At 37.1% G+C, this 20,520-nt stretch overlaps 2 protein-coding genes across 3 annotated transcripts in view; one reads left to right on the top strand and one right to left on the bottom strand.

The window, feature by feature from the left end:
* TBCD (tubulin folding cofactor D) overlaps positions 1-20,520 on the bottom strand; it is a 114,261-nt gene that overhangs the window by 79,634 nt on the left and 14,107 nt on the right. For both annotated transcript variants that reach the window (XM_065647585.1, XM_065647586.1), the window contains 6 exons: positions 16,651-16,696; positions 15,805-15,937; positions 14,537-14,679; positions 13,675-13,735; positions 13,105-13,179; positions 9,956-10,050 (listed from right to left, as the gene is read on the bottom strand). In XM_065647585.1, the coding sequence (XP_065503657.1) occupies positions 9,956-10,050; positions 13,105-13,179; positions 13,675-13,735; positions 14,537-14,679; positions 15,805-15,937; positions 16,651-16,696 (553 nt within the window). The remainder of the gene's footprint in view (positions 1-9,955; positions 10,051-13,104; positions 13,180-13,674; positions 13,736-14,536; positions 14,680-15,804; positions 15,938-16,650; positions 16,697-20,520) is intronic.
* ZNF750 (zinc finger protein 750) lies at positions 3,916-6,706 on the top strand. Its single transcript, XM_065647997.1, has 2 exons — positions 3,916-5,339; positions 5,767-6,706. Exons 1-2 carry the CDS (start codon positions 3,916-3,918, stop codon positions 6,485-6,487), a joined length of 2,145 nt encoding a protein of 714 aa, XP_065504069.1. The 3' UTR covers positions 6,488-6,706.

Raw genomic sequence — 20,520 nt, 5'->3', positions numbered from 1 at the left:
GAAAATCTTCAGCTAGAATAAAACTCACAAATCTTGTTCTTGCAACACTCTAGGTAGGTGACAATGGCATGTCCTTGAGTTATGCAATAATGCCACATCACAATATTTTAATTACAGCATGTCCTTCAAAATGTTCCACCCCAGTGAGTACTCCTGGTCAGAGAGATCAACATCACCAAAAGGATACTGCAATAATAATGGAGTGTACATGACAAACTGTTACGCAGTTTGCTAAAGCAGTGTCCTAAAAAGAAATATAATTACTGTCCCTGCTTATAATAAAAGACATTTGGAAATTTCCTCTTTGATCAACTGGGCATCTTAAACAATTTAGTCTACTTAAAAACCTAAAAACCAACATGCACGTATATATATGTACATATATACGTCTATGCGTGTGTATGAATACCTATATGCATATATGTGTATATACTTATACCCACGTACATTTTTGTTTATATATTTATACACATACACATGCACACAATGTTAAGCGATATTCTTGTTTTCTGAACTTGCTGGTATGTCAAAGGCAAGGAGGTAGCAGACTTTGAGAAATAGAAGGAATAAAACTCGGAGCTTTCAGTCTCGGGCTGGAAAGGGCTACAAATTAGAGCCGTGAGGATATACTGACAGGAAACAAACAACTGCGCCGGCCTCAAGTTAAACCAACATTATTTGAATAACCTGTTTTCAATAAAAATATAAATAAATAGTACTACTACCTTTCAAAACTAGAAAGATAAAATTCTAGTAATATATAAATCTTTGCGTTTCTAAAATCAGGTGTAAAGGAAATAAATTCTCACTCTAAAAAAAGTCACATGAAAGTTATCACCTTGCTACTGAAGAATTTTTTCTCATTTTTAAAGGATATTACAAGTTATTGCATTCAAGTTTGAGGAAAAAGCAACTGCTTATTTTGATTATTCTTTCTAATGCTAAATTTTAATTTTGGTAGCACAAAACATATGTTGTACAACTGTAAAAAAGTACCATTATTTATGCAGAGACTGTTTTAATTGGTTGCACCTATTTTAAAGCATTAATGTATTTTCCAGCTGTATGTGTGTGATCAAATAGTTTTAATTTTTTTTAATTATTAAATATGTATCTCTGCCAGATACTCCTGTTTTTTACTCAAGAGGTTGGAAGAAAAATTATCCTTCTTGTCTGGGTTTAGAAATATATTATTACTGGCATTTTTAAACCATGAGAAAAAAAAGATTAACTAGTAAAAGAGAGAAACAAAACATTCATCTGGCTGCCACCAGCCTACATTTACGAAAAGGTAAACACCCTGGCAAATAAGCTACTTGTCCTACACCTCTGCAGTCAGAGGAGCAGGTTCGGGGAGCACCCCTGTCTGCAGGCTGAGCGCCACCAAAACAAATTAAAAAAAAAATAAATAAGCTGTTGTAGTTCTTTCCTACTGTACGCACGGCAAAGAAGCTCCAGTGCTCGGAATTTCTAACATTAAAACTGCAACGATGCGTTTTGTCTTATTAAGAAACGATAGTTAATACTCTGTTCGACAGGAATAACTTGAATCAAAGTTAAATACCAAGTACAAAGTCAGGGTGGGGGGGAACAGGATACACAGGAATTTTCATTATTAAGCAAAGGAAAGCTAGCAGAACAAGAAAATCTAATTAACATGTCTCTATTATAAATGCTGCACCTGAATGCAAATTCAGACTGTTATCATAAATGGCTCAACTAAGAATGCAATGGAGTTTTGACAACAATATTTTTTTTCAAGAATAATTAGTACAAGTACTTCCAAGAAGATATAAAGAACAGCAGGTACAAACTGACTTGACCGAGTCTATTACAAACTGTCCACGTTAGTTATACATCATTAGTCAAAAAAAAAAAAAAGCAACAAGCTCACTTAAGGCAGAAAAAGAAGACCAGCCACCTATCTGGACCTCCCCTCCTACGCCTCAGCATATTTTTTAATGTTAAGGCATTATTCTTAATCTTTCAAAGGAATTCTGGTTCTCATTACTTAAAATATTTTTAATACTGTATGATATTTTTTTTAATTTACTGAATTACCATTTTAACCAGACTCCAATGACAAGACTTTAACATGCAGCTGTATAATTCATTTTTTTTTCATTGTTACAGTATCAGTATCCAACTCAAACCACCAAAAAAGCTTTGCCAAAACCTGAAAAATAAAAAGCTACTTCTCTACACGTCCCCTTTTCTTTAGTCTACTGCATATTTAATCATTTGCTAATTTCAAGAAAAAGCTTGATTGTTTTTTCTACTTACAGAGCAGCTTTGCATTTTACAGGGTGCCTTCACAATTACTATTTTAACAAAATTAACATTTCTATGACATCAGAAACAACATTTAATACAATTTGCTAAAATTACTATACCTGATGAAACAAGCAGCAATTCTGTAGCTTTGCCTTCAGTTTTCATAATGTTGTGTGTCATTTTCTATTCAATAATCTCTGATTTAGAAATGCAAAACATCTCTATCTAAAATCTCACAGCATGTAATTAGCAACAGTTCTCTTCCTAAAGTTAGTATTTTAACGCTACTAATTCAAACCTATACGTAAAAAGCCTTTTTAAAAAAAAAAAAAAAAAAATCATCGAGCTATACTAGTCACTCTTACAATTAGTATTCCTGTAGTTTCGGGTAACACAATAGATACAGTACGTGGTTTTGCAACAGTCATCATTTTGATAATGATGCTTATAGTTCATGATGAAATCATCAGTTTTTAGATCTCTGCCATAACACATCCTATAAAATCATGAGAACTTGACTCTGAGAGTTTCTCACGCCTTCAGAATCAGTGAACATAATGGAACAAGCCGATACAAGCCCTCCTGACTTATCTACTGGGCAAATCATCAGGCTGTGTAAAGTATCCACAAACTCAGTTTTTCTGAAGAAAGGCAGATAGATCATTCCCTGTAAATCAAATACTGTCAGACACTTTTTACTTGAATTAATCCACTTGTGTGCCTGTGTTAACTATACGCAGTATGCAAGGAGCCACACAGCAGAAGAATGTGAAATGTGTTTATCAAGCAGAAGATTCTATTAGTCAGATATTGCAGTACTCATTTCTCTTAATTGAATTAGGAAGAGGAATAAAATTGGTGTGGTTTTATCCTTCGAGAGATTGGCCACTTTTGAGGTATCCATTGAGATCAGGCTGTGAGGAAATGCCGTGCCGGTTAAAAGAGGGGGTTGGTCAGTCTCTCAAAGAGCCAACTCAGCTCCCCAGTCCAACCAATCTACTCCACACCCGCGTTGCACCCAGCAGGAAATTCCCTCCCTCTCTCCCAACCAGCCCGACAAGCTTGTCCCACATCCAGCCGCTGCCAGGACCTGCCTCTTCCCACCCTCCCACCTCCACTCCTCTCTCAACAGCTCCACCTAGATTTCTACTTTCATCTTCTCAATGAAGGTGCCTTCGGTTTTCAAGGCAAACGCCTTCAGGCCGGTAGCAGCGGCAGGTGACGGGCACTGCTGAAAATCAGGCCGCTTCTGGGACTACGTTTAGGATGTCAACTGCATGTCTGTGTCAAGTCTGGCATCTAGAATTAAAAAAAAAAAAAACAACACCCACAACACACCATGTATTACGAGGAGGAACACAGTTAAAAGAATGCATCACTTTGTATTTAGCTCCATCTTCCACTACAGCTAATTTTGAACTCTGTGTTACAGTTCCTGCACCACCAGCTGCAGAAGTGTTGCTTTCCGGCACCCCCTCTTCCCTGAGACACCACGGATTGGCTTCCTCACTTCACCTGGGCAGACGGATTCTAGAAACCTGAAAAACTGGAAACATCAAGAGGCTAAAACTGAGGAAAGCTAACCACAAGAAAGTTTTTATAAAGAATCATTACATTTAATTGTTTACAGCAGAAAAAAAAATGAGTCTCCTCAAAGAACGTAAACCAAAGAAGCCTCATTACATCCCAAGACCACCAGGGAAGCCATTTAAGTACAAGTGCTTTCAGTGTCCTTTTACTTGCAATGAGAAATCCCATCTTTTTAACCATATGAAATATGGCCTCTGCAAAAACTCCATTACTTTAGTATCAGAGCAGGATCGCGTTATCAAGTGTCCGAAGACCAGTTCCTTGGAGCCCAAACAGATCAATCAGCTTGAATCTACAGTCAAACCAACTTCCTCTAAATCTGTCACAAACGGACTGTCAAATCTCGATTCAAAGCCTCAATATCCTTTCGCAAAAGAAGACACCAAGGAAAACGTTGAATTACAAAACCAGGCACCAAACACAGCAATTCAAGGACAAAAACCTGCGATTCAGAAGGAATTAACCCCGGCCAGTACAACAGAAAGCGCTATCAGCATGCAGCCCCTTTTGGACAGCATTGTGAGGCCCTCGGCTTTCGTTCCTGTAGGAGAACACAGAGACAGTAAAGGCCCAGACACTAGTGAAGTATCTGAAATTATATCAGTCTCTAACAAAAGCTCACCTTTCCACACTAAATCTGCATTTCATGCACCAAGTCACCCATGGAAAGCAGGTTCTCCTTTCCTCCCAGAGTTCCCCCATAAAGTTGCACCTCCTAAAGGCTTTGGTTCCATTTCACCCTACATGCAACCGATGATTCCTGAGTACTCACCCCATTTTTATGAGCACAGGCTGGCTATCTACACACCTTACTTGCTTCCAGGTAATTCAGAGTGTGAGAGCTCTGCTCTGTCTGTCTACGGCACACAAGATCAAAGACACTTTCTTCCCCACCCTGGGCCACTTCCAAAACCCATAAATCCGTCAGCATATGAACACTATCGATTGTTTCAACAATACCATTCCACTCCTCCAATACCATATGGATTTTGTAGGCCAACAGATCCTCCATTTTACAGATTTTCACACGTAGCCGGTATTAACAGAGATCAAAATTCTCACCTCATGGAAGAAACCACCTTGCTATATCCAGCTTCTTTGAGCCCATCCCAACAATATCCTCTAAGTTCACATAAAAAACAAGCAGATTATGAAAAAGAAATTACATTATTGCATGCCAAAAGTCATTCCAAAGATGACCAAAATGAACGAGAAAATGCTAAAATGAGCCCTCTTGCAGGAAGTGCAGCAACAGGCTCCCCCGGCAGACCTAGCCCGACCAACTTCACTCAGACGAGCCACACATGCGAAGGCTTATTTGACCTCTCTAACAAGTCGTCTTCCACATCGCTTGGCAAGTATGATCAACCAGAAGAAAATTTGACAGCTTTCAGACCTGTGAGAAAAAGCACTGATCAACCAACTCTACTGCAAAGTGTGCAGACACAGCAAGAGAGGGAAGATTCACCTACCAGGTAAAATAATAAAATCACTTTGCAAATTCTTGTCAGATTTACTAGAGACACCCAAAGATAGATAGACACATTTCATGTAATGCCTCTAAAGTATATTTAAATTCACAGCATTGAGATTATTTGTTTTCTATAACTGTGCAAAACACAGTACAACTCACAGTTGCTACAGTGAGTAGAACCACTCATTCTCCTTAAGTGTACCAGGTATTTCCAACACCATTACTATGCGTGTGTCTGTGTATTTCAGGAAATTACCTGTATTACAGAGATGTGTATGGCAAAAGGGACTTGGGGGAATTAAAGGAGAAACAACAAAATTGTCAGGCTTCTAGCCAGATTTTTTTCTCTTTTTTTCCTGCCCACTTCCTCAGCCCTAATTTAAAAGAGCAGCTAACAGTAAACTCTCTTTTCTCCTCATTTCTTTCAGCATTAACGTCACTGATGAAGATCCACATACACAGAACGAAGGCCATAACAATGAAGGCTCACTGTCCAACACGGAAGACGACACAGGGATAGTTCCCCTTAATCTTTCAAAAAAGGCTGACACAAACACAGGACCTGCTCATGAGCACGCATACAAAACCACATCCAAAACAGAAAGTCAGAACTTTCTAGAATTGCAAGACATGCCTCTGAACCTCTCGGTAAAAGATTCCTGTAACACAGGAAGCCTGAAAACGTCATTCCACAGTCCATCTCATGAGAATGGTGCTGCTACTTCTCCAAACACCGAAAACAACACCTCCCGGGCAGATGCATGTAACCCAAAGAACGCTATTAACGGTGCCTGCGACAAGTCGTCTTTCACGGCTCACAGCAACGAAGCTCAAGACTTAAGAATAATTGACAGCTGTGATGAACAGAAACAAACAGCAGCCGTGGCTCTGTGTCAGCTGGCTGCATACAGCCCGAGCAAAGCCAGGATGGACGGCGAAGGGCAGAGTCCGCAGGACAGTAACGCTGCCTGTACAGAAGCCACTCTTAATTCTTCCGAGACTCAGGATACTCAGTGCAATCAAAAAGTAAAAGGACAAAAAAGGACAAATCAAAAAGAATCAGCAAAGTCCCAGCAAGGCACTAAAAGAGTCAGGCCAAATGACTGTAGCAGAGTCTTCACTTTAAGGAAGAGAACAAGAGTATCTTAATACTGCACCTCCCAATGAGTTTCTGCTCACAGAAGCTACTTATCAGCAACATCAGAAGATTTCTACAAACCGTGTCTCATTGGTTTTGGTCCATGACCAGATACGTTCAATCTCTCCCATGTAAATAATGTTCATAATTTTATATTAATATTTTTAAGCAACTGAACTTTCCCTTATATAAGCTCAGATTTTGATGAGTGAATTTTTGCATTCATTACTAAAGCCAAAATGAATCTTTCAAGGTTTTTTGCAATTGTATTAATGTAAAATAACTTTTACAACTTCTTAAAAGACGTTTAAGCTCTTGAAACAATATTGTTCAATAACATACTATCGTACTCTTTTTCAGGCTTAATTTCATTTAGTAGGAGGTTTTTTTGTCTTTTTTCTTTGAAAAACGTTTTATTTCACTGTGCAGTAGTTTAAATAGGCTTAAGATTAAACCTGGCTATTTAGAATTTACTGTAAAAACTGTTTATTGTATGAATGCACTTTGCCATTATGCCACAATACAAAACAACAGACCAAATTTTGTTACTTGGAGGCAGGCGGCAGTTTAAACAAACTGCTCCAAACCTTGGCTAAGCAAGCTTTTCTTCTGTCAACTAAGAACAAGATTCAAGTTAAGCCAAAGAAAGCCTGCACCAATTTAACAAATGCCGTTTGTGTTCACCTTTAACTGAACCCCCTACAAAAACAATGCTGAAAATTTGAAGAGCTAAACAATTTAGGTGCCTGATCCTCTAAGGTGAGACAGACACTGGGCAACCTTCAAACTCCAAGCCTAAAAGTTATTTATATAATTTATTTCACCTGAGGCAAACTCTCCTGGTGCAGGTCTTATTTCAGTAAACACATATCCCTAATTACCAGTTTCAGTGTGCTTCTCTATACATCCTAAAACTGTTTTCTGTTTCTATAACTGTGTATATAAACTTTCAATTTTTGAAATAAATCTGTGACCTGTACTTAAAATATATGGCAATTCATTAATGAACACAAATACATTCACTACGCTATCTGTAACATGCATTTTGAAGAAAAATTAGCAAAGAAATTGCTAGCTAACTTTTTAATTTCCAAGTAGAATTCGGCATGGAATACCAATCAACTCTAAAAAAGGAGCTTCCTTCAGTGAAAGAAGTTCACTGTGCAGATTAATTCATCCATAAATTAGCACCATAGGAAAAAATCTCGGAATTTCCTCTGTCTTAAAGCTTCTGTGGGGCTTACACAAACTGCTATAAAAGTTTAATTAAAATAAGGCTGCTCCACTGTATAAACACCCCATGTAAATTGGCGCAGTATGCACTGTCAGTCCAAGTAAAACCAACCCAGACTAAGTATTATTCACTTAAAACTATGGGTATACATGTCTCCTTGATTCATTACACAGATAGGGGACATCCTCACCTGCCTACACGTCACTAGTAGGTATAAACCTACGTAAGGAGCAGAGCTGCATTCAATGCAATGTAGAGTTCCTGGATTTTTTTTCTAACTTCTTGCGCTATGGTTTTTTGAGCTAACAGCTCAGCCAGAGCATTGTAAGAAGTTTACCATTAATCAGTAAATTACAGGGGTCAAGTTGCTCAGCTAAGAAATAAACAAAAAAGTAACAACACTGGTCTTTAAACTTTCATAGAGAAAAGCTTTTCCTACATTATCAAAAGAGAAAAAATCAATCTGAGTTTCAACAAAGGGAACAGGGTAACAGAAAAAGTCCAATTAAATTACAAAAGCAAGGCAGTTAGAAAGTATGATGGATCAAGTTGTACATGATGAAACAAGAAGAAAAATCTTCCCTGTAGACCAAGTTTAAAACTTCAAGCTTAGGGACATATGCTACCAAATCCAAAATTTCCAAACATGAAATTACAAAGTTTAGTTTCACCACTGCTGTTTTTTAAACTACATTAAGCTATTTGCCTCACTAATCTCTGGAAGCAGAAAGTTTCATAGCTTCCCTTAGCCATAATTTTTAAAATCTTTTACTCATCTGTCACCATCTCATACCTTTCTGCCTTCTGTTTAACTCATCAGGCAACCAAAGGAGTTGCAGTTTAGTCAAGATAGGCTCTGATTAGGTTTCTTACCCCTATTCTTAAATACTGACTGTTGGAATTCTTTGCAGTGTTTCATTAAGAAACTTCGAATTCCTACAAAGTCATTTTTCCTTAGATTTTTATGCCTATCTCTTTCCCAGAAAGGCCTTGCTGCCATGATTGTTCTCTCCTTCCCTATCGTTGTTTTACATTCTTCCACCCCAGTAATAGAAGGGAACATCTTACGCAAGCTGACAAACTAAAATTTTGCATATAAATGTGTGTATATTAAAATCACCTTCGCAGGCAGAAATATATTATCACTGACCTCTGCAGAAAAAGGAGATGAAGGATAAAACTATCATACCCACTCTACATATACAAAAACGCAACCTTCAGATGACTTCCCATTCTTCAAGTTGGGATTTTTTTAACTGTGTCATCTTTATCATACAAGTGCAAAGGGAAACCAACTGGAGGCTAGCTGCACAAAAACTGTCACATGCAACACAGATACTGTATTGGACATGAGCTCTTTTCATGGAGACAGAATAATAAACACTATTAAATACCATATTTTACAGTTTCTTTTAGAACAGATCTTCAGAATAGAAAAGATTTGGCAACCTCACTTACTTGTATGAAACACCAGTTTTGAAACATTTTGGAAAATTAGTGTTGAACTTCTCTGTTCAACATAGGAGTGCTGGATGAGATCAAAAGAACCAACTAGCCCAAGACATTGCTGGAAAAGTGTGCAATAGTGGGTGGGTACTACTACATTATGCTTTTGTCATTTCAACTTTATACAAAACCGACCAAAATCACAAACCAGAGAACTACTTTCCCATGAGTATCTCTGTACTTCATTGTATGTTGATACATACAGAACACATTAAAAAAACAAATTCTCTGCCATGTTCTTTCTTTCCTTCCATCCTGCTATTTCAAAAACCCATTAAAAATTACGAAGTTCATTGTATAAATTTTGCAAAATTGGCCCCGATATTTAATCAGAAACAAACAGCATAAGCAACTAGCTTTAAAGTGCAAGTTACTCATCAATTATTTAATATATTTTATTTAAATAATGACACTGACACAATATAGAGACATACAGAATTATTTTTATATAACTGTACAAAGAACCATGGGAGGGAGGAAGAAAGAAGAAAACCCCAAGCAACTACTTTCATATTGGAAAGAAGAATTTATTAAGTATAAAAAAGGCACACCCAAGACAGTGCTTTTGACAGAAGTACCTTAAATATCCCCATAGGCGTATTTTTTACTCTAGGAGTCAATACGACAGCCATTATTCATCACACTCACATCAGCAAATTCCAGTCTATTGCCACATATTCAATCTCTAATACTGTAAATTAATTCATAGACTTACTCACATTCAGCAACCACAACTCACCATCTGAAATTCGGGAAGGGAGTAACAATCCTCTTCTGCCTAATTCAGCCAGGGCCAAGCATCCGCCATGCCAGGCATTGTCTGTTTCCTGGAAACTAATTGTAGAACAAAACCAAGTTTTGTTAAGACTAGCCTTCTCTTTTTGGATTTCAGTTTTCATGGTGAATTCCTAACATTTTAAAAGACACATAATCCAAACCAGCATGTGTTTATTGTGTTAGTAATCCTCTTAAACTTCTAAACTAGAAGAATTGCAAGTTGAACATGTTGTCCATTTTATGAAACATAAATACTGCTATAAACATGTTCGAATAAGCAAAAAACCCATTTATCAATATAAATGTAACCTCAATACAGAAGAGTACCATATCTGGAACTCATCCAGAAAAGCAAAACAACTCTCTAGTACACTGGCAAAAGATGGAGATTTACAGAACATTTCCAAACTAACTAATGAATTTAGTGCCAAACACAGTCCTTAACTAGCAAAAGAGGTGCATGTCATAGTTTGCAATAAACAGATTATATGAGCTTATACAGTGACCAAACAGTGGTGTTTATACACCTTTAAAAATCATAAAACAAACCAAAGCAACTTGTAGTGAACACAGCAGAAAAATACCAAAAATGGAACACGATTTCTGGTGGATTGGCAGATAAAGGAGTGAAAAGGGGAAAGGTTGTGTGCTGGATGGCTAAACATGCAAAAAATTCATTTTGTATTAAACTACGCATAGAAATCTAAAAGTAACACATTGAACAGACGGGGTCATACCAAAGCTTCACCTCTCCCAGTGTCCTCTCTCTGACACGGACCAATAGCAGACACTTGGCCAAAGCCCAAGCGCAGAGGATCATTCCTTTGTCAGCCTCTCTGGCTTTGGCACCCAGGAGCACAGAGACCTCCCCAGCCAGAGGCTGCAGCAAGAATGTCCTGTAATGACCTCTGATGGGGCTTTCTCACATTCATTTATATAATCCCTTTCTGAACTCCCTTTACACTTTCAGCTTCCATAACATCCTATGGCAATGACTTCCAGAGTTTCATTATAATTGCGTGAAAATGAACTTCCTGATGCTTCCCAGTTCTCACATGATGAGAAAGAGTGCACAGTAAACAATTACTCCCTTTCCCTCTTTCTTTCGTATTTATTATTTTATATATCTCAACTATATCCCTCTACTTTTTCTTTCCATTTGGAGGAATCCCCATCAGTTAAATCACTTTTCAGTGACTCAGTTTTGTTATCCCTTCCTTCCCTGATCATACCTAACGTTCCATTTGCCTTCTTTTTTCTGGCAGTTGCTGAGCACTCCACTGACATTTTGACAGAAGTATCGGTGACTTCAAGATCTCTCTCCTGAGCAGTAGTAACTGTTTTATAGCTAGCTGCATTTTTCCCTAATTGCATTAGTTTGCTCTCATTAGATATTATGTTTCATATGCCATTTACTGTCTCGGTACTTAACTTAGGCTTATATAACATTTTCTTTTCTGTCACCTTTAGTTTTCACTACATTAGCTAACTTTAAATCATCAGTTGATTTCCTCAGCCCATTGTTCACCTTTTTTCCAGGATCCTTATGAGTATCTTGAACAGCACAGGGCTCATACAGACCCGTGCAGGACTGTGCTGATAATCTCACTACATTGTGAAAAATTATCACTTATTTCTTCCCCATTTCTTGTCTTTTCATTTCTCTACATAGAAGAAATCATTCCTTCTTATCCTAAGAAATTTAACTTAAAGCGCCTCTGATGAGCAACTGACTTATTTTTATTTTGGTTACTAAGTATTTAGTGCAAAGAATACAGAAGAGATGCCCATTGTCCTTGTCTACATTCGTTCCCAGGTGTTTCTGAAGAAAACAGGTCACTCAATTACTAGTTGGATTACTCATCCCTATGACTCGAAAAACAAGGAAAGAAAACACAGGGAGTACAGGTCTTTGAAGCTCCAGGGATAATTGAGATCAGCAGCACCTCTTAAATTAATCACCGTAATGCAGTGGAAGTATCGGCTAAGTAGATACTTTCCTTGCAAGTTTTAAGACTTCATACCTTCTTTTTTTCATGTGTTATCCTTTGAGCTGGTATTTTTAATTTGTACTCACAAACAATATGAGAAGATTTTTTTAAACTGAGTACATCAGATTGACAGAGTATTTTTTGTGAATAAAGAAATTCTTTTTATTATTAGCTCAGCCCAAAACACTAGTTCAGATCTTAAAACTCAAGTACTCAATGTAGACCCGAAGAGCAATTTGATATAAAAAAGCATATGATACTTTTAAAATAATTTATTCCTTTACATGCTCTACCTGGATGCAGAAACAACACATCCAACAATAAAGCAAAGAACATCCTAGGAATATGTGATCAAACTGAAGTTTCAGCGAGCCCAAAAGCCTCTCTCTGACACAGCCAACAGTACATGCCTTGGGTACAGAATAAGAACAAGTGTAATGCAACAACCCCTTAAAAACTTCCAAATTCTGGCAGATCATGGACGAGTCTGCAGAAAGAAACACAGGTTTTTTTCAGACATACTGTTGGCATCCACAACATCCTGTGGCAAGAAGTCTTTACAGTTTAACTATGTGCTGTGTGAACAACCAGCACCTTTTCTTTACTCCAGACCTGACACCTGTTACTTCAGTTTGCTCCTAATAATATAAAATCACTTTCACCTCATTCATGATTTCCTATTATACCCCATTTATTCCTTGCTCTTCCTAGATGTTTCAACCTTGCCCCACATAAAGATTGCTTCTTATCTCTGATGATCCTCAGAACCCTTTTGAATATCTTTTCCAGTTCTACTATGTTCCTGAAGATGTATGCAACACTCAAGACATGAGCACACCAGGAATTTTTAAAGCAGCAAATTAACGAGCATTTTTTATTTTTATTTTTCCAAAGTCCAACTCCAGTCCTTCTACCTTACTTTAGAATGGAGTCAAGATGAAGGATTAGGAATAATTGCTTTATTTAACACCCTTAGCACATCCATGCCTTAGAAGATTTTGAAATCTGGGAGAAAGGCAACAAAATGTACAGGTTTTTAGAGTTGTCTTCCTAACCATGGCCCTCCCATTTTGTAAGCAGACATGTTTCAGATACTTGTAAAATGTGAAAAAGGTTTTACCTAAAACAGTCCAACAGAGACCCGATCACGTCATCTGCTAATTCTTTTGGAAGTCTTCCAGCTATTCTGCCAATTCTAAAGAAGTTAAAAGAAAAAAAGAAGAATACAGTGATTCATTAGTACTGCATTTGATTAATAAGTCAAATAAAAAATTTAGTTACTGGAAATTTACAATAAGATGACTGACTTAAAGATGACAATGTACTACCCTAACACCATTACCCTCAAACAACAACCTCAAACTTGAAGCAAAAGCTACACAGTAGCAAACTTATCACAGAAATACATTTTTTTAAGTGGAAAACAACATTTTGAAGAAAAGCTACTTTACACTCTTCAAGTTTCATCCAGAGTGTTTATTTCTAAAACTATCTGAAATTTACCTGAAGACTGACCCAATCTCATATGCACCCAGAAAAAGACACAAACATGGCTTCATACCATGAGTAGTGCTAAAGCCGTTTGAACTAACTGTGAATATTGACAATACACACAAATTATCAATCATCCATTACATCAGACTGTATTTCTAGGTTGTTTACTTTTTTAGAGTAACCATAAGAAACCTACCCTTTTGCTGCAGACCACCTGACAATAGTGTCTTTGTCTTTCAGTCCAACCAACAATTGCTCTGCAGATAATTTAAACAGAACAGATTATTCTCATTTAACAACAGAAAGTTTTCTTAAAATGTTTGAAATTCATTCTTCTCTTAACACAACTTCCTCCTAGTTTAAATAAAAATATTTTTATCCAGATTTCTTCTATTTGTCACACAAGCATAACTTGAAATCAAAGCAACTCAAGAAAGATGTCAACATCATTTTCTAAAAGAGAAAATTTGGTTTGAAATTTTAAGTACTGTGGGTAGATTCAAAATTAAGGTCATGGTGCTTTTTTCAGTGGTTCATTAGATTATTCAGTTATAAAAGGTTCTAATGCAATTTTTGCCTATTTAGTTACAGCATATCCACCAGCAAGCTAGCAGGATATACTGTATGACTGTAGTCTAATAAAAAAATACTGTTCCTTTGATACTACCACAGCTTAAAATTTTCAACCATAATTCTTTAGCTCTCATGTAACACAATTTTTTGTTCTTCATTATAAATTTTAATTCATCTTTCCATCTGTGAAATGTTCAAGATATCTCTTTCATATTACTGAATACAATTGGTAAAACGTATTTCAATAACTCCATCCCCCAATCCCACAACAAATGCTATAGTATTGAGTTTCTGCTTGAGATGCTGAAATCAGAATCATTTGACAAAAACACAGTATAAACAGTTGCACAGGTTGAAATTTTAAAGTCTATTTTGTTCACATTAGCACAGATACCCACATGACTTTCCTAGCACTAAGCAGGTTGTTTTCCAATATATGTTTAAGTAGCAGGCCTTACAATAATTTCTGTCCAGTTTTAACACACCTACAACATTTTCAATCTCTCCTGGAATGTCATATTCCTCTTCATCGTCATCTTCATTAGCAGCAACTGTTACCACCTGATTCTGCACAACTGAACCCTGAGCCTGCAGATTGGCAGCCAGAGATCGACAGCCACGCTGGTATCTGCACAGGAAACAGACACAGTTAATTTAGTTTTCTGATTAAAGTTCCAACTGAAATAGGTACATACTCCCATAGAGCCTGTTTGTCAAGTTACTGCACCTCGCAGTGTACGGCTCTCCAGTTATTTAGTGGCTGCTTTAAAGGAAAGGGAAAAGTATCCCATTCTCCTTCCTCCTGACCCAGTTGTCTCTTTTCCAAAGTGAGAAGGGCCAGACTATTTAAATGGTTCCGTTTCATGATCTCTCCCTTCCCTGTTTCAGTATAACCTACTTTCCATTGCTGACAATAAAAAGAAGCAAAATTCCCATGCCCTAAAAACCTCTCCAAACCCTAAAAGTTAATTAATAAAATCAACTTATTAAAAATTGTTCTTTAAGTGTTAAAGCTAGCTCAGTACTTTCTGCCGAAGCTCTACTCAGATATTTAGCCTGTGGTGTAGATACATTCTTACAACAGATACACTTTACATGCTAAAATAACTTTTGCCATTGGGCAAAGTACATTCTCCTCCTAAAAAGAATTTTCTATGCCTAAGGACGTTCTCAAAAGTTGGTAAAAGAAATACAATAAAAATAGTCACCAAGGGAGCCTGCAATTTTAAAATATCAGTGCGAGAAATCTAGAAAAGAGTTTGCCCTCTGGCAATCAGTAAAGCCAGACACCAAAACCTGACTAATATGCAAAACACAAGTGGGATTGCAAACCACTTTTCCCCTGTGAACTTTCTATCGAATCAGGATAGAACTATGTAATGGAAAAAGTTATGTTCACTCTTACAAAATTTTACTAAAGCAACTTCAGTAACAAAGGTCACCGTCTTCCCATCTTTACCAAATTATGCATTACATAGGAACAGGCTTCTGCTTGTGTAATGTGCAACATGAAAAGTCAAAAGATCTGGCTTGTCACAGCACTAGTTTACTTCACCAAAATTGAAAAAAATTACAGGAAACTAAATACAGTGGAAGAAATTCCCAAATAACACAGGGATTTCTTTCTTTCTCTTTTAGGGAAGGTTAGGAAGGCAGAAGGCCAGTAGTCAATTGTATGGATTTAGATATTTTTAAGGGTTTTTAATGCTTTTGGATTTATTTATTTTTTAAGTTGTTTCAGTTTTAAACTAACCTCCATTTTGCTACCTTCGGTTTCACAAATGTCAGTCCAAGTCGTTGAACAAGTTTCATCCCTAATTTGCGAAGAACCATCTGATTACTTTCTGACAGCTTGCAGTTATCAAGACACTCAAGCACAGTTGCAGCTGTAAAAGAAAACAAACATGCTAGAAAAATGGTTTTAAATAAAATTCAGTAAGAAAATTTTGTGAAGTTTTCAAAGCTCTTTAGAAGATTTAGATGTTTTAAAGGTATTAGTGAAATGCAAGTGCCTTATTACCTACTTTGTAGTAACTTTGACACTGGTCAAATAGTGGCAATATCCTTCACCTATCAAGCAGGAAGGATTGCTTTAAGGATTACTTTTGACTATGAAAATTTTAATTAATCTAGATTCTGAGAGTATTTCTGCCTCTAATTCTCACTACAAGTAACATCTTTCGGTGTCTAAGAAGTTTCAGTAGTCTAACAGGACCAAGAGTCGGAAAATCTACTTTCTGCATTCTACAAAAGTGTTCCCCTTCCTCATTGGTTATTTTCACACAGCATCAAGTTTATGCTATAATTATTTTTTAAAAATATTTTTCCTCATCTTATAGTTTATATGTTCTGTGTTCAGCTTCTGTATTACAGCAATAGCCAATGTGATCAACTGACAAATCCTTTGATGAGCTGTTCCAACATAACATTCCCCAGCTGCATCTGCTCCTCCCTCGCTTTTTCTCCCCCCATTTTGCATGCTTTATAACTTCCCTATTGATTTCACTCTTTACAGCACCACTGGTTATCAGTTTAATCTTTCTTTCCTTTTTTTACTAGGATGGTTTTAAAAACTAAAATCAGGACATTACAAACTTACCATATGGTAAACAATCTTCTCTTTTGCCATGTTTAAATAGCTGTGCCTACAATAAAATAGGGAAAATAGACATGAGAATATAGAGATTCTAAAGCACAATATATCAAACATGTACTTCTAAAATTCTTTTTAATGTTCCTGCAATAATCTGTAGTGTTTACTAATTTAAATAGCATAAAAGGAAAAGAGTCTCAGGGCGCAGTTTTACTTCTTTGTAAGTCAATGCAAGTCAAGGATACTGTAGCCCAGCCCTCTCCTCCTATCCACACAATCACACCGGCGGGGAGCTGAGTTGGCAAAAAAATGCTCAAGAGAGAATGAAAAAAGGAAAAGGAAAAAAAAAAGTCACCAGTTTTCAGCCAGCTCAGCTCTCTCAGCCATCCATTGGACACACAAGCTGAATGCAGGTGCAACCACAGCACCTATTATCTCAAACCGCTCATGTTGCTTTGAACCTCTAAAAAGTGAGGCAGAATTTATATAGTAGAACACAAATAAAGGCAGAAGAACTAGGGGTACTCTATCTCCTGTTCGGGACTTCCAGACAATGAATGTCTCCAAACTGGTTTAGATGACGCAGCACACATCTACACTGCAGAGAAGCAGGACGGGGACACACGGGATGGAGCTTGGGCATCAGTAGCAACCACGCGCTAATGGACAGGATGCAGCCCAGCCCAAACTGCTGAGGACTTTAACTTGTTTCTCCAACAGCTTTTGAGAAAAACTGTGCTAAACTGAACAAAACCAGCTACAGAAACCTCTGACTGCAGGTCTACTACAGATATACCTCCAACAGGCAAACTGTAACTCCTGTGCTGAGGGATTTAAAGAAGCAAAGAGCTTCCAAAATAATTTTATATACAATTAAATATCCTAGTAAGATTAAGTACCAGCACTACAGTGAGATGAATGGACTACTAACACCTGACAAAAACACGTTAAACATTTAAAATTTCCTCAGTTCACCTAGTATGCATCAAAACTACTGTGTTCAGACACTTCTTTTTCCTTGCTTTTTCATTCACCAGAAGAAAAAAAAAAATCCTCCTCCATAAATATGCCCAGCGGTTAAACAAGAACAGACTTAGCTTAGAAATATGTACTTTCTCACACATACCAAATACACACATGCCTCCCATACTGCAGGTGTGGTTAAGAGTGACAAAGGCCATAAAAACCCCTTCAGGCTACGTACCCATTCTACTTTGTTTTGTTACTAAATTGCATTTTAGGATCCTAGATTAGCACTTCTGATCAACTCTAACACAAGCTCTATAGTGGGAATTCATTATATATATTGAATTATTTAAGATTTTTATTGTTTTCACAACTAACTGGGCAATTGTAAGGCATCCTTTAAAAACTACTTTTACAAAGCAGAAATGCTACAGAACTACTTCAGGCCTAGAAGAACAGCTAATAGAAATAACTACCAACACAAATGGTGTAAACATAGCACAGCTTTTATCACTATACTGTATCGGTATAAAAAAATCCCAAATCCCACTAACACACAACAATACGCCGCTTGTATTAAAAAGCATAAAGAGAAGCAAAGATGACATAAAATCTGCAGATCTTCGGTATAATTAACAAATCTCAATAGAGTGCCTCTAAAGTTCTTCTAAAAAAGAGCTTATTTCTTCATCACTTTGTTCCTTTGTTCTGCCTGAAAATCCTATCAGATTGTTTCTTGATAACGTTAGCAAGTTTGCAGGGGATGCTTGGAGATACTGCAGCATTTCTGCAGCACCTTATCTTCACAATTACTCCTTTCTTAATAAAAACCCAGTTAAGAGTAAATACTGTTTTTACGACACACGCAGGCTGCCTCCCAATTATTAGGATTCTATTCAAGCATAATCAAACGAAACACAGTATAATTTCTGAAGCAGTGATGACGTAGAGAAACAGCTTTTTCATGTAGCCTTGGGAACGCTCCTGGACAAACACATTTGGATGTCAGCCTCACGCTTCCCAGATACTGTCTGGGAACTCCTGCAAAGAGGGAATAGAACCCTCAAAGCATCTACACATTCGCAGCCTTAGTAGTTCCTACATTCTGGCGCCTTTCTAGAAGTTTCTCTGTGAGTTTTCACGTCCTCAAGGCCAACTTTAATTTGAGTTCTGACTCCTCAGGAAAAATATAACTAGGAGGTATCACCTCTAAGCAAGATGTGGGAAGAAAATAACCAACACACAAGCAGGAAGTGAGAAAACTCTTCAAATATTGTACAAGAAATTTTTTTAATGCTTTTCTAAAAAAAAAAAAACACCAGAAAACAGCCTCGCACACCTATGAGTCAATTTAAAACAGTGAACTTGACAGACTCCATTTCACCACCATTTCTGTTATTTTCTGAACAAAAAAGAGAAACATATATTGTTTCCCTACGAGTTTCACTACATATTTAAATAACAAACTATTTTCATATCTAATTTTCAACACAGAACATCTATTCTCAAACGAAATAATGCAAGAATTTATAACATATCTTCAGATGTTAAAATCATCATAGCAACTGCAGTAAATCAACTGACATGTGGATTAAGTGATTTCATTTTACTGATGTAAGTTTTTAGGGGAAGTAAACGTTAACCAAGCAACACCATAGCTACTGTGTTCAAATTAATAACAAAAACCAAAGTATACATCAGGTATTTCTCTGTATCAGAGAAAAGTTTTACAGCCATTTTTACCAAAAAATATTTATAGAAGTAAATAGGTAACAACCAGACTGTTGAGAACTACTCTTCAGATATTCAACACAACAGAAAAGCCAGTATTTGGGGTTTTTTCTAATTATAGAAATGGCAAGAAAATAAGTTTTCATTACTTCTTTATGAATCAAAGCATGCAAAAGCAATCACGGACCTAAATTTTCCAAACTTCTGAGCTTACTAGAAGTATTTTCCAGTGGAAATTAAGGAGCACTTGAACAGATGTTGGCCTTGGAGGGAGAGAAAAGAGAAAAATTTTAAAAAGGGTATGTATTTTCTTCTGCTGTGTGCTACAAACAGCCATGCATGTAAGGCAAAGTGACTGTCTCAGAAAAACCCTGCAAACCCAGACCTTACAGGGGTTATACTGAAAGTGTCTGATATCTGAACAGAAAACACTAAAAAAAAGTAGAGAAAAGAATGAATCAGCATGACAGTATTCAGCTTAAACTTCCTGCCTTGAAGGAAGAAAAACATGCAAGGCACGCCATTTCAAAAAATCTGATACAAACAAAATAATTAATAAGCTTGGTTTGCCACCTGCATAGACATTTTGGTGTCAGCAGCTAACACCACTGAAAGTAAGGAGCCTGTCTATTGGAGTATCCGGGCAGAGTTACGCCATGGTCTCTTCACTTTAATGAGGACATAGAGCATACACCGACTTACCCAACCTGTTGAACTGTTGAAAAGTATGTGACTCCCTCTCTTATAAATAATTAAGCCACCTACAAATTAGAGAAAATCAGTGGTGTGCAAGCAATGACGACTGTCAAGTCTGGTTTTGCTTTTGAAATAGCATGGTGCAAGGAAAACAAAACCTAGTTTCTTAGTAATCACAGAAGAAACACACCACACCTTCCAATTGTCTGCATAACCCACTTTAGACCCGACCTTCATGAGATGTATCAAACAGGATCATCTCCAGGACATGTTCCCCAAGCTATACAAATCACCATTAAGGCTGGTCTGACTGTTTGGTTGCAAGTCTATCGTCCTGCCGAGCAGGAGACACAAGTCTGAATGTACCCTCTGGTTGTAACCAACCATGTCAAGGACAGGGAGGATAATTTCAGCCTCTATGGGAAGAAAATGACACCTTGCATTGCTCTGGAGCACCCCCTAGTAGTCACACAGCACCCCAGC

The sequence above is a fragment of the Caloenas nicobarica genome, chromosome 18 (assembly GCF_036013445.1).
Source record: "Caloenas nicobarica isolate bCalNic1 chromosome 18, bCalNic1.hap1, whole genome shotgun sequence".
Classification (NCBI taxonomy): Eukaryota; Metazoa; Chordata; class Aves; order Columbiformes; family Columbidae; genus Caloenas; species Caloenas nicobarica.
The sequence above is the reverse complement of the archived record's forward strand: the minus strand, read 5'-3'. Positions and strand labels throughout refer to the sequence as shown.